General features: G+C 42.8%; 1 protein-coding gene across 1 annotated transcript in view; it reads left to right on the top strand.

Annotated features, from left to right (window-relative positions):
* Positions 1 to 16191, top strand: part of LOC139765298 (WD repeat-containing protein 17-like) — a 446388-nt gene that overhangs the window by 258959 nt on the left and 171238 nt on the right. Inside the window, exon 16 of the mRNA XM_071692684.1 lies at positions 8933 to 9153. Within this exon, the coding sequence (XP_071548785.1) occupies positions 8933 to 9153 (221 nt within the window). The remainder of the gene's footprint in view (positions 1 to 8932; positions 9154 to 16191) is intronic.

The following is a 16191-nucleotide window of genomic DNA, read 5'->3' on the forward strand; positions in this document are numbered from 1 at the left end:
TTTTATACATCTCCTACTCATTTGCATTTTTTCCCTGCAAAAATCGTCCAAATGCCTCTCTCTTCTCTTTCACTAATAATCTTACTTCTTCATTCCACCACTCACTACCCTTTCTAATCAACCCACCTCCCATGCTTCTCATGCCACAAGCATCTTTTATGCAAGCCATCACTGCTTCCCTACATATATCCCATTCCTCCCCCACTCCCCATACCTCCTTTGTTCTCACCTTTTTCCATTCTGTACTCAGTCTCTCCTAGTATTTCCTCACACAAGTCTACTTCCCAAGCTCACTTACTCTCACCACTCTTTTCACCCCAACATTCTCTCTTCTTTTCTGAAAACCTCTACAAATCTTCACCTTCGCCTCCACAAGATAATGATCAGGCATCCCTCCAGTTGCACCTCTCAGTACATTGACATCCAAAAGTCTCTCTTTCGCACGCCTATCAATCAACACGTAATCCAATAACGCTATCTGGCCATCTCTCCTACTTACATATGTATACTTATGTATATCTCTCTTTTTAAACCAGGTATTCCCAATCACCAGTCCTTTTTCAGCACATAAATCTACAAGCTCTTCACCATTTCCATTTACAACACTGAACACCCCATGTACACCAATTATTCCCTCAACTGCCACATTACTCACCTTTGCATTCAAATTACCCATCACTATAACCTGGTCTTGTGCATCAAAACCACTAACACAATCATTCAGCTGCTCCCTGAACACTTGCCTCTCATGATCTTTCTTATGCCCAGGTGCATATGCACCAATAATCACCCATCTCTCTCCATCAACTTTCAGTTTTACCCATATCAATCTAGAATTTACTTTCTTACACTCTATCACATACTCCCACAACTCCTGTTTCATGACTAGTGCTACTCCTTCCCTTGCTCTTGTCCTCTCACTACCCCCTGAATTTACTCCCAAGACATTCCCAAGCCACTCTTCCACTTTACCCTTGAGCTTCATTTCACTCAGAGCCAAAACATCCAGGTTCCTTTCCTCAAACATACTACCTACCTCTCCTTTTTTCTCATCTTGGTTACATCCACACACATTTAGACATCCCAATCAGAGCCTTCGAGGTGGATGAGCACTCCCCGCGTGACTCCTTCTTCTGTTTCCCCTTTTAGTTATTTTGAAATTTTGCGGGGGATATTGGAGTTAGGTTACAATGGCTTGTTTTGCTGGGGGAGGGTGAGGGAAGCCTTAGACTCAGGGCGACTTATCATTGTTGATATATTGTTTATGTCTTTTCAGATCCCAATCATAGCAGGATATTCTTTCGTATAGTTAAAATACAAGGACGGGAGGGTTTCTAGCCCCCCGTTCCCATCCCCTTTAGTCGCTTTCTACGACACGTGAGGAATGCATGGGAAGTATTCTTTCTCCCTTATCCCCAGGAATATATATATATTATTATTTATTATTTTGCTTTGTCGCTGTCTCCCGCATTTGCGAGGTAGCGCAAGGAAACAGACGAAAGAAACGGCCCAACCCACCCCCATGCACAATGTATACACACACACGTCCACACACGCAAATATACATACCTATACATCTCAATGTACACATATTTATACACACACAGACACATGCATATATACCCATGCAGACAATTCACACTGTCTGCCTTTATTCATTGCCATCGCCACCTTGCCACACATGGAATACCATCCCCCTCCCCCCTCATATGTGCGAGGTAGTGCTAGGAAAAGACAACAAAGGCCCCATTCGTTCACACTCAGTGTCTAGCTGTCATGCAATAATGTCCGAAACCACAGCTCCCTTTCCACATCCAGGCCCCACACATCTTTCCATGGTTTACCCCAGACGCTTCACATGCCCTGATTCAATCCACTGACAGCACGTCAACCCCGGTATACCACATCGATCCAATTCACTCTATTCCTTGCCCGCCTTTCACCCTCCTGCATGTTCAGGCCCCGATCACACAAAATCTTTTTCACTCCATCTTTCCACCTCCAATTTGGTCTCCCACTTCTCCTCATTCCCTCCACCTCCGACACATATATCCTCTTAGTCAATCTTTCCTCACTCATTCTCTCCCTGTGCCCAAACCATTTCAAAACACCCTCTTCTGCTCTCTCAACCCACTCTTTTTATTTCCACACATCTCTCTCACCCTTACATTACTTACTCGATCAAACCACCTCACACCACACATTGTCCTCAAACATCTCATTTCCAGCACATCCACCCACCTGTGCACAACTCTATCCATATCCCACGCCTCGCAACCATACAACATTGTTGGAACCACTATTCCTTCAAACATACCCATTTTTGCTTTCCGAGATAATGCTCTCGACTTCCACACATTCTTCAAGGCTCCCAGGATTTTCGCCCCCTCCCCCACCCTATGATTCACTTCTGCTTCCATGGTTCCATCCGCTGCCAGATCCACTCCCAGATATCTAAAACACTTTACTTCCTCCAGTTTTTCTCCATTCAAACTTACCTCCCAATTGACTTGACCCTCAACCCTACTGTAACTAATAACCTTGCTCTTATTCACATTTACTCTTAACTTTCTTCTTTCACACACTTTAGCAAACTCAGTCACCAGCTTCTGCAGTTTCTCACATGAATCAGCCACCAGTGCTGTATCATCAGCGAACAACAACTCACTCACTTCCCAAGCTCTCTCATCCACAACAGACTGCATACTTGCCCCTCTTTCCAAAACTCTTGCATTCACCTCCCTAACAACCCCATCCATAAACAAATTAAACAACCATGGAGACATCACACACCCCTGCCGCAAACCTACATTCACTGAGAACCAATCACTTTCCTCTCTTCCTACACGTACACATGCCTTACATCCTCGATAAAAACTTTTCACTGCTTCTAACAACTTGCCACCCACACCATATATTCTTAATACCTTCCACAGAGCATCTCAATCAACTCTATCATATGCCTTCTCCAGATCCATAAATGCTACATACAAATCCATTTGCTTTTCTAAGTATTTCTCACATACATTCTTCAAAGCAAACACCTGATCCACACATCCTCTACCACTTCTGAAACCACACTGCTCTTCCCCAATCTGATGCTCTGTACATGCCTTCCCCCTCTCAATCAATACCCTCCCATATAATTTACCGGGAATACTCAGCAAACTTATACCTCTGTAATTTGAGCACTCACTCTTATCCCCTTTGCCTTTGTACAATGGCACTGTGCATGCATTGTGCCAATCCTCAGGCACCTCACCATGAGTCAACATACATTAAATAACCTTACCAACCAGTCAATAATACAGTCACCCCCTTTTTTGATAAATTCCACTGCAATACCATCCAAACCTGCTGCCTTGCCAGCTTTCATCTTCTGCAAAGCTTTTACTACCTCTTCTCTGTTTACCAAATCATTTTCCCTAACCCTCTCACTTTGCACACCACCTCGACCAAAACACCCTATATCTGCCACTCTATCATCAAACACATTCAACAAACCTTCAAAATACTCACTCCATCTCCTTCTCACATCACCACTACTTGTTATCACCTCCCCATTAGCGCCCTTCACTGAAGTTCCCATTTGCTCCCTTATCTTACGCATTTTATTTACCTCCTTCCAGAACATCTTTTTATCCTCCCTAAAATTTAATGATACTCTCTCACCCCAACTCTCATTTGCCCTCTTTTTCACCTCTTGTACCTTTCTCTTGACCTCCTGTCTCTTTCTTTTATACATGCTTCTAACAACTTTCCTCCCACACCATATATTCTTAATACCTTCCACAGAGCATCTCTATCAACTCTATCATATGCCTTCTCCAGATCCATAAATGCTACATACAAATCCATTTGCTTTTCTAAGTATTTCTCACATACATTCTTCAAAGCAAACACCTGATCCACACATCCTGTACCACTTCTGAAACCACACTGCTCTTCCCCAATCTGATGCTCTGTACATGCCTTCACCCTCTCAATCAATACCCTCCCATATAATTTACCAGGAATACTCAACAAACTTTTTTTTTTTTTTTTATACTTTGTCGCTGTCTCCCGCGTTTACAAGGTAGCGCAAGGAAACAGACGAAAGAAATGGCCCAACCCCCCCATACACATGTATATACATACGTCCACACATGCAAGTATACACACCTACACAGCTTTCCATGGTCCACCCCAGACGCTTCACATGCCTTGATTCAATCCACTGACAGCACATCAACCCCGGTATACCACATCGCTCCAATTCACTCTATTCCTTGCCCTCCTTTCACCCTCCTGCATGTTCAGGCCCCGATCACACAAAATCTTTTTCACTCCATCTTTCCACCTCCAATTTGGTCTCCCTCTTCTCCTTGCTCCCTCCACCTCCGACACATATATCCTCTTGGTCAATCTTTCCTCACTCATCCTCTCCATGTGCCCAAACCACTTCAAAACACCCTCCTCTGCTCTCTCAACCACGCTCTTTTTATTTCCACACATCTCTCTTACCCTTACATTACTCACTCGATCAAACCACCTCACACCACACATTGTCCTCAAACATCTCATTTCCAGCACATCCATCCTCCTGCGCACAACTCTATCCATAGCCCATGCCTCGCAACCATACAACATTGTTGGAACCACTATTCCTTCAAACATGCCCATTTTTGCTTTCCGAGATAATGTTCTCGACTTCCACACATTCTTCAAGGCCCCCAGAATTTTCGCCCCCTCCCCCACCCTATGATCCACTTCCGCTTCCATGGTTCCATCCGCTGCCAGATCCACTCCCAGATATCTAAAACACTTCACTTCCTCCAGTTTTTCTCCATTCAAACTCACCTCCCAATTGACTTTACCCTCAACCCTACTGTACCTAATAACCTTGCTCTTATTCACATTTACTCTTAACTTTCTTCTTCCACACACTTTACCAAACTCAGTCACCAGCTTCTGCAGTTTCTCACATGAATCAGCCACCAGCGCTGTATCATCAGCGAACAACAACTGACTCACTTCCCACGCTCTCTCATCCCCAACAGACTTCATACTTGCCCCTCTTTCCAAAACTCTTACATTTACCTCCCTAACAACCCCATCCATAAACAAATTAAACAACCATGGAGACATCACACACCCCTGCCGCAAACCTACATTCACTGAGAACCAATCACTTTCCTCTCTTCCTACACTTACACATGCCTTACATCCTCGATAAAAACTTTTCACTGCTTCTAACAACTTTCCTCCTACACCATATATTCTTAATATCTTCCACAGAGCATCTCTATCAACTCTATCATATGCCTTCTCCAGATCCATAAATGCTACATACAAATCCATTTGCTTTTCTAAGTATTTCTCACATACATTCTTCAAAGCAAACACCTGATCCACACATCCTCTACCACTTCTGAAACCACACTGCTCTTCCCCAATCTGATGCTCTGTACATGCCTTCACCCTCTCAATCAATACCCTCCCATATAATTTACCAGGAATACTCAACAAACTTTTTTTTTTTTTTATACTTTGTCGCTGTCTCCCGCGTTTGCGAGGTAGCGCAAGGAAACAGACGAAAGAAATGGCCCAACCCCCCCCATACACATGTATATACATACGTCCACACACGCAAGTATACACACCTACATAGCTTTCCATGGTCCACCCCAGACGCTTCACATGCCTTGATTCAATCCACTGACAGCATGTCAACCCCGGTATACCACATCGCTCCAATTCACTCTATTCCTTGCCCTCCTTTCACCCTCCTGCATGTTCAGGCCCCGATCACACAAAATCTTTTTCACTCCATCTTTCCACCTCCAATTTGGTCTCCCTCTTCTCCTTGCTCCCTCCACCTCCGACACATATATCCTCTTGGTCAATCTTTCCTCACTCATCCTCTCCATGTGCCCAAACCACTTCAAAACACCCTCCTCTGCTCTCTCAACCACGCTCTTTTTATTTCCACACATCTCTCTTACCCTTACGTTACTCACTCGATCAAACCACCTCACACCACACATTGTCCTCAAACATCTCATTTCCAGCACATCCATCCTCCTGCGCACAACTCTATCCATAGCCCACGCCTCGCAACCATACAACATTGTTGGAACCACTATTCCTTCAAACATACCCATTTTTGCTTTCCAAGATAATGTTCTCGACTTCCACACATTCTTCAAGGCCCCCAGAATTTTCGCCCCCTCCCCCACCCTATGATCCACTTCCGCTTCCATGGTTCCATCCGCTGCCAGATCCACTCCCAGATATCTAAAACACTTCACTTCCTCCAGTTTTTCTCCATTCAAACTCACCTCCCAATTGACTTTACCCTCAACCCTACTGTACCTAATAACCTTGCTCTTATTCACATTTACTCTTAACTTTCTTCTTCCACACACTTTACCAAACTCAGTCACCAGCTTCTGCAGTTTCTCACATGAATCAGCCACCAGCGCTGTATCATCAGCGAACAACAACTGACTCACTTCCCAAGCTCTCTCATCCCCAACAGACTTCATACTTGCCCCTCTTTCCAAAACTCTTGCATTTACCTCCCTAACAACCCCATCCATTAACAAATTAAACAACCAGGGAGATATCACACACCCCTGCCGCAAACCTACATTCACTGAGAACCAATCACTTTCCTGTTCCTAAAATTATACCTCTGTAATTTGAGCACTCACTCTTATCCCCTTTGCCTTTGTACAATGGCACTATGCACGCATTCCGCCAATCCTCAGGCACCTCACCATGAGTCATACATACATTAAATAGCCTTACCAACCAGTCAACAATACAGTCACCCCCTTTTTTAATAAATTCCACTGCAATACCATCCAAACCTGCTGCCTTGCCGGCTTTCATCTTCCGCAAAGCTTTCACTACCTCTTCTCTGTTTACCAAATCATTTTCCCTAACCCTCTCACTTTGCACACCACCTCGACCAAAACACCCTATATCTGCCACTCTATCATCAAACACATTCAACAAACCTTCAAAATACTCACTCCATCTCCTTCTCACATCACCACTACTTGTTATCACCTCCCCATTTGCGCCCTTCACTGAAGTTCCCATTTGCTCCCTTGTCTTACGCACTTTATTTACCTCCTTCCAGAACATCTTTTTATTCTCCCTAAAATTTAATGATACTCTCTCACCCCAACTCTCATTTGCCCTTTTTTTCACCTCTTGCACCTTTCTCTTGACCTCCTGTCTCTTTCTTTTATACATCTCCCACTCAATTGCATTTTTTCCCTGCAAAAATTGTCCAAATGCCTCTCTCTTCTCTTTCACTAATACTCTTACTTCTTCATCCCACCACTCACTACCCTTTCTAATCAACCCACCTCCCACTCTTCTCATGCCACAAGCATCTTTTGCGCAATCCATCACTGATTCCCTAAATACATCCCATTCCTCCCCCACTCCCCTTACTTCCATTGTTCTCACCTTTTTCCATTCTGTACTCAGTCTCTTCTGGTACTTCCTCACACAGGTCTCCTTCTCAAGCTCACTTACTCTCACCTCTTCACCTCTTCACTTACTCTTCACCCCAACATTCACTCTTCTTTTCTGAAAACCCATACAAATCTTCACCTTAGCCTCCACAAGATAATGATCAGACATCCCTCCAGTTGCACCTCTCAGCACATTAACATCCAAAAGTCTCTCTTTCGCACGCCTGTCAATTAACACGTAATCCAATAACGCTCTCTGGCCATCTCTCCTACTTACATAAGTATACTTATGTATATCTCGCTTTTTAAACCAGGTATTCCCAATCATCTGTCCTTTTTCAGCACATAAATCTACAAGCTCTTCACCATTTCCATTTACAACACTGAACACCCCATGTATACCAATTATTCCCTCAACTGCCACATTACTCACCTTTGCATTCAAATCACCCATCACTATAACCCGGTCTCATGCATCAAAACCACTAACACACTCATTCAGCTGCTCCCAAAACACTTGCCTCTCTTGATCTTTCTTCTCATGCCCAGGTGCATATGCACCAATAATCACCCACCTCTCTCCATCAACTTTCAGTTTTACCCATATTAATCGAGAATTTACTTTCTTACACTCTATCACATACTCCCACAACTCCTGTTTCAGGAGTATTGCTACTCCCTCCCTTGCTCTTGTCCTCTCACTAACCCCTGACTTTACTCCCCAGACATTCCCAAACCACTCTTCCCCTTTACCCTTGAGCTTCGTTACACTCAGAGCCAAAACATCCAGGTTGCTTTCCTCAAACATACTACCTATCTCTCCTTTTTTCACATCTTGGTTACATCCACACACATTTAGGCACCCCACTCTGAGCCTTCGAGGAGGATGAGCACTCCCCGCGTGACTCCTTCTTCTGTTTCCCATTTTAGAAAGTTAATACAAGGAGGGGAGGATTTCTGGCCCCCCGCTCCCGTCCCCTCTAGTCGCTTTCTACGACACGCGAGGAATACGGGGGAAGTATTCTTTCACCCCTATCCCCAGGGAAAATATACATATATATATATATATATATATACATATATATATATATATATATATATATATATATATATATATATATATATATATATATATATATATATATATATATATATATATATACACATTTGAAAAATGTAAGAAATGTTAGAAAACTGAAACTTCTAGCTTGAAATGAAGTGAATAATGAATGTCACATAATATATGTATTCTTTTATTTATTTATTTTTCTTGATGGACGTTTCCTGTTTTAATGAGGTAGCGCAGTTATGAATGAGAGAAGAAAAGTAAGAATCTTTCTCATTTATGAAGTAGTAGGCTGTAACTAGAGATATCAGGCATGGAATTTTGATGATACATAATAACATTTAGACTTCTTAGATATGGCAGAGATGTGTATAAGATAACAATTTGTATCCAGGCAGTGGCTGCTGAGCAGGATATGGATGCCAACTACAGTCATAGTCTAGCCAGTCGTAAGGTTTCAACTGCTGAGAGCCAAGAGGTCCTTGCTGAATCATACTTGAGATGTGGGGCCCTTCAGCAGTACTGTGAGTTAATGACAAGACTCCATCAGTGGGATCATGCTATTGCCCTTGCCCCAGCTGTATCTTTGGATTACTGGTATAAATTGATGTCCAGGTAGGTGGCATTGCCACAGGGATTTCCATACAGTTATATGAATTTCCATATCATCCCTTTGTCTATGCAGATATGTTTCCTTATTTTCATGTTTGTTTAATCATCATTCTATTATTTTTTCACCAGTTTCATCTTAGATCCCCAATCTGTTTGTAGTCATTATATATCTATGTTTACTGTCATTTCCTCTGTATGTACATGTATTCCTTCCCTTATATGATTTAATCCATACAGTATTTTCAGAAAAAATTTTGTCTAGATTTCTGGCCATTGATCTTTCTCCTTAGGGCTTTCACTAGAATTTGTTACCAAATGGATTTATTGTTGCTGTTGTCTTGTTGTCCCTTATGCACAAGTATTATGTTTTGCTTTACATTGTCTTGAAGTGGTTTATTCTTTTCTTATGAGATGCATCAAAGACCTTATAAAACTGAAAGTCAGAATATTTGATGGTGACCACCCCCCCTTATGCCAGTAAGATCCTGCCTGTTGAATTAACTTCAGTGTACCAATCGTGTCACATTATTTTTGAACCTTTTCATCTATTTAAAATGATGTGACATGGTTATGGAAAATTCGTCCAAACCACGCATTGAAATTAACAGATCAAGTCTCAGCTCAACATCTTAAAGATTATGTTATAGTTCTTAGGACAGAATGTTATTTATGTATCTCCTGTATGTCTTATGAGATAACTACAGTGATAGGGCCAGAGGAACAGAGAGGAGAGCCAAGTAGGGATATTCATGCTAAGGCTTAGTCCTCTGTTCTTAGCGCTACCTTGCTAACATGAGAAATGGTGTCTTTGTATCAATTAATGGCAAAAAAGGCCACATTCATTCACCCTCAGTCTCTTGTATCAATAAATGGCAAAAAAGGCCACATTCATTCACCCTCAGTCTCTAGCTGTTGTGTAATGCACCGAAACCACAGCTCCCTTTCCACATCCAGGCCCCTCAAAACTTTCCATGGTTTACCCAAGACATTTCACGTGCCCTAATTCAGTCCATTGACAGCACGTCAACCCAGGTATACGATATCATTGCATTTCACTCTATTCCTTGCAGGCCTCTCAACCTCCTGTATGTTCAGGCCCCGATCACTCAAAATTTTTTTCACTCCATCCTTCCACCTCCAGTTTGGTCTCCTGCTTCTCCTTGTTCCCTCCACCTCAGACACATATATCCTCTTTGTCAATATTTCCTCATTCAATCCATATGCCCAAACCATCTAACACACCCTCTTGTGCTCTTTCAACCACACTATTTTTATTTCCACACATCTCTCTTACCCTTTTGTTACTTACTCAAATCAAACCACCTCACACCACATTATGTCCTCAGACATTTCATTTTCAACACATCTTCCCTTCTCCATACAACCCTATCTATAACCCATGCCTTGCAACCATGCAACATTGTTGGAACTACTATTCCTTCAAACATACCCAATTTTGCTCTCTGAGATAACATTCTCTCCTTCCACATATTCTTCATCAGTTCCAAAACCTTTGCCCCCTCCCCCACCCTGTGATTCACTTCTGCTTCCATGGCTCCATTCGCTGCTAAGTCCACTCCCAGATATCTAAAACACTTCACTTTTTACAGTTTTTCTACATTCAAACTTACATCCCAAATAACTTGTCCCTCAACCTTACTGAACCTAATAATCTTGCTCTTATTCACGTTTACTCTCAACTTTCTCCTCTCACACACTTTTCCAGACTCAAGTCACCAACTTCTGCAGTTTCTCACTCAAATCAACCACTAGAGCTGTATCATTGGCAAACAACAACTGACTCACTTCCCAAGCCCTCTTATCTGCAATGGACTGCATACTCACTCCTCTTTCCAGAACTCTTGCATTACCTCCCTAACCACCCCATCCATAAACAAATTTAACAACCATGGGGACATCACACATCCCTGCCACAGACCAACATTCACTGGAAACCAATCACTCTCCTCTTTTCCTACTCATACACATGCCTTACATCCTTGGTAAAAGCTTTTCACTGCTTCTTGCAACTTACCTCCCAAACTATATACTCTTAAGACCTTCCACAAAGCCACCCTATCATGCGCCTTCTCCAGATCCATAAATGTCACATACAAATCCATCTGTTTTTTAAGTATTCTTCAAACACATTCTTCAAAGCAAACACCTGATCCACACATCCTCTACCACTTCTGAAACCACCCTGCTCTTCCCTAGTCTGATACTCTGCCTTCACCTTCTCAGTCACCACCCTCCCATATAATTTTCCAGGAATACTCAACAAACATATCCCTCTGTTGTTTGAACACTTGCGTTTATCCCCTCTGCCTATGTACAGTGGCACTATGCATGCATTCTGCTAGTCCTCAGGCACTTCACCATGATCCATACATACATTGAATATCTTTACCAACCAGTCAACAACACAATCACCCCCTTTCTTAATAGATTCTACTGCAATACCATCCAAACCTGCCACTTTGCCAGATTTTATTTTCTGCAAAGCTTTCATGACCTCTTCCCTCTTAAAAGAAAACCATTCTCCCTGACACCTCTCACTGCACACCACCCCAACCAAAACACCCTACATCTGTCACTCTGTCATCAAACACATTCAACAAACCTTCAAAATACTCACTCCATCTCCTTCTCACTTCATCACTACCTGTTATTACTTCCCCACTTGCCCATTTGACAAAGAGGATATATGTCTTAGGTGGAGGGAACAAAGAAGCAGGAGACCAAATTGGAGGTGGAAGGATGGAGTGAAAATGCTGTCAATGGACCGAATTAGGGCATGTGAAATGCAAGTTATTTACTTCCTGCCAAAATATCTTTTTATTTTCCCTAAAGTTTAATGATACTCTCTCTCCCCAACTCTCATTTCACCTCTTTTTCAACCCTAGCACCTTTCTCTTAACCTCTTGCTGCTTTCTTTTATACATCTCCCAGTCATTTGCACTCCTTCCTTCCAAGTATTGTCCAAACACCTCTCGAATTTTGTTCACTAACAACTTTACATCTTCATCCCACCATTGAATAACCTTTCTAATCTACCCAACTCCCACATTTCTCATGCCACATGCATCTTTTGCACATGGCAACACTGCTTCCACAAATACATCCCATTCCTCACCCACTCCCCTCGCATCATTTGCTCTCACCTTTGCCATTCTACACTCAATCTCTCCTGGTACTTCCTCACACAGGTCTCCTTTCCAAACTTGCTTACTCTCACCACTCTTCACCCCAACATTCTATCTTTTTTTATGAAAACCTCTACAAATCTTTACCCTCACCTCCACAAGATACTGATCAGACATACTTCCAGGTGCCCCTTTCAGCACACACACATACACACACACACACACACATATATATATATATATATATATATATATATATATATATATATATATATATATATATATATATATATATATATATATATATATATTCTTCAAAGCAAACACCTGATCCACACATCCTCTACCACTTCTGAAACCACACTGCTCTTCCCCAATCTGATGCTCTGTACATGCCTTCACCCTCTCAATCAATACCCTCCCATATAATTTACCAGGAATACTCAACAAACTTATACCTCTGTAATTTGAGCACTCACTCTTATCCCCTTTGCCTTTGTACAATGGCACTATGCACGCATTCCGCCAATCCTCAGGCACCTCACCATGAGTCATACATACATTAAATAACCTTACCAACCAGTCAATAATACAGTCACCCCCTTTTTTGATAAATTCCACTGCAATACCATCCAAACCTGCTGCCTTGCCGGCTTTCATCTTCCGCAAAGCTTTTACTACCTCTTCTCTGTTTACCAACTCATTTTCCCTAACCCTCTCACTTTGCACACCACCTCGACCAAAACACCCTATATCTGCCACTCTATCATCAAACACATTCAACAAACCTTCAAAATACTCACTCCATCTCCTTCTCACATCACCACTACTTGTTATCACCTCCCCATTTGCGCCCTTCACTGAAGCTCCCATTTGCTCCCTTGTCTTACGCACTTTATTTACCTCCTTCCAGAACATCTTTTTATTCTCCCTAAAATTTAATGATACTCTCTCACCCCAACTCTCATTTGCCCTCTTTTTCACCTCTTGCACCGTTCTCTTGACCTCCCGTCTCTTTCTTTTATACATCTCCCACTCAATTGCATTTTTTCCCTGCAAAAATCGTCCAAATGCCTCTCTCTTCTCTTTCACTAATAATCTTACTTCTTCATCCCACCACTCACTACCCTTTCTAATCAACCCACCTCCCACTCTTCTCATGCCACAAGCATCTTTTGCGCAATCCATCACTGATTCCCTAAATACATCCCATTCCTCCCCCACACCCTTACTTCCATTGTTCTCACCTTTTTCCATTCTGTACTCAGTCTCTCCTGGTACTTCCTCACACAAGTCTCCTTCCCAAGCTCACTTACTCTCACCACCCTCTTCATCCCAACATTCACTCTTCTTTTCTGAAAACTCATACAAATCTTCACCTTAGCCTGTGAGAATTACTTAGAAAAGCAAATGGATTTGTATGTAGTATTTATGGATCTGGAGAAGGCATATGATAGAGTTGATAGAGATGCTCTGTGGAAGGTATTAAGAATATATGGTGTGGGAGGCAAGTTGTTAGAAGCAGTGAAAAGTTTTTATCGAGGATGTAAGGCATGTGTACGTGTAGGAAGAGAGGAAAGTGATTGGTTCTCAGTGAATGTAGGTTTGCGGCAGGGGTGTGTGATGTCTCCATGGTTGTTTAATTTGTTTATGGATGGGGTTGTTAGGGAGGTGAATGCAAGAGTTTTGGAAAGAGGGGCAAGTATGAAGTCTGTTGGGGATGAGAGAGCTTGGGAAGTGAGTCAGCTGCTTTTCGCTGATGATACAGCGCTGGTGGCTGATTCATGTGAGAAACTGCAGAAGCTGGTGACTGAGTTTTGTAAAGTGTGTGAAAGAAGAAAGTTAAGAGTAAATGTGAATAAGAGCAAGGTAATTAGGTACAGTAGGGTTGAGGGTCAAGTCAATTGGGAGGTAAGTTTGAATGGAGAAAAACTGGAGGAAGTAAAGTGTTTTAGATATCTGGGAGTGGATCTGGCAGCGGATGGAACCATGGAAGCGGAAGTGGATCATAGGGTGGGGGAGGGGGCGAAAATTTTGGGAGCCTTGAAGAATGTGTGGAAGTCGAGAACATTATCTCGGAAAGCAAAAATGGGTATGTTTGAAGGAATAGTGGTTCCAACAATGTTGTATGGTTGCGAGGCGTGGGCTATGGATAGAGTTATGCGCAGGAGGATGGATGTGCTGGAAATGAGATGTTTGAGGACAGTGTGTGGTGTGAGGTGGTTTGATCGAATAAGTAACATAAGGGTAAGAGAGATGTGTGGAAATAAAAAGAGCGTGGTTGAGAGAGCAGAAGAGGGTGTTTTGAAATGGTTTGGGCACATGGAGAGAATGAGTGAGGAAAGATTGACCAAGAGGATATATGTGTCGGAGGTGGAGGGAATGAGGAGAAGTGGGAGACCAAATTGGAGGTGGAAAGATGGTGTGAAAAAGATTTTGTGTGATCGGGGCCTGAACATGCAGGAGGGTGAAAGGAGGGCAAGGAATAGAGTGAATTGGATCGATGTGGTATACCGGGGTTGACGTGCTGTCAGTGGATTGAATGAGGGCATATGAAGCGTCTGGGGTAAACTATGGAAAGCTGTGTAGGTATGTATATTTGCGTGTGTGGACGTATGTATATACATGTGTATGGGGGTGAGTTGGGCCATTTCTTTCGTCTGTTTCCTTGCGCTACCTCGCAAACGCGGGAGACAGCGACAAAGCAAAAAAAAATATTTTTTTTTTTTTTTTTTTTTTTTGCTTTGTCGCTGTCTCCCGCATTTGCAAGGTAGCGCAAGGAAACAGACGAAAGAAATGGCCCAACTCACCCCCATACACATGTATATACATACGTCCACACACGCAAATATACATACCTACACAGCTTTCCATGGTTTACCCCAGACGCTTCACATACCCCGATTCAATCCACTGACAGCACGTCAACCCCGGTATACCACATCGCTCCAATTCACTCTATTCCTTGCCCTCCTTTCACCCTCCTGCATGTTCAGGCCCCGATCACACAAAATCTTTTTCACTCCATCTTTCCACCTCCAATTTGGTCTCCCTCTTCTCCTCGTTCCCTCCACCTCCGACACATATATCCTCTTGGTCAATCTTTCCTCACTCATTCTCTCCATGTGCCCAAACCATTTCAAAACACACTCTTCTGCTCTCTCAACCACGCTCTTTTTATTTCCACACATCTCTCTTACCCTTACGTTACTTACTCGATCAAACCACCTCACACCACACATTGTCCTCAAACATCTCATTTCCAGCAGATCCATCCTCCTGCGCACAACTCTATCCATAGCCCACGCCTCGCAACCATACAACATTGTTGGAACCACTATTCCTTCCAACATACCCATTTTGCTTTCCGAGATAATGTTCTCGACTTCCACACATTCTTCAAGGCTCCCAGAATTTTTGCCCCCTCCCCCACCCTATGATCCACTTCCGCTTCCATGGTTCCATCCGCTGCCAGATCCACTCCCAGATATCTAAAACACTTCACTTCCTCCAGTTTTTCTCCATTCAAACTCACCTCCCAATTGACTTGACCCTTAACCCTACTGTACCTAATAACCTTGCTCTTATTCACATTTACTCTTAACTTTCTTCTTTCACACACTTTACCAAACTCAGTCACCAGCTTCTGCAGTTTCTCACATGAATCAGCCACCAGCGCTGTATCATCAGCGAACAACAACTTACTCACTTCCCAAGCTCTCTCATCCCCAACAGACTTCATACTTGCCCCTCTTTCCAAAACTCTTGCATTCACCTCCCTAACAACCCCATCCATAAACAAATTAAACAACCATGGAGACATCACACACCCCTGCCGCAAACCTACATTCACTGAGAACCAATCACTTTCCTCTCATCCTACACGTACACATGC

Source organism: Panulirus ornatus, chromosome 53 (genome assembly GCF_036320965.1).
Source record: "Panulirus ornatus isolate Po-2019 chromosome 53, ASM3632096v1, whole genome shotgun sequence".
Lineage (NCBI taxonomy): Eukaryota > Metazoa > Arthropoda > Malacostraca > Decapoda > Palinuridae > Panulirus > Panulirus ornatus.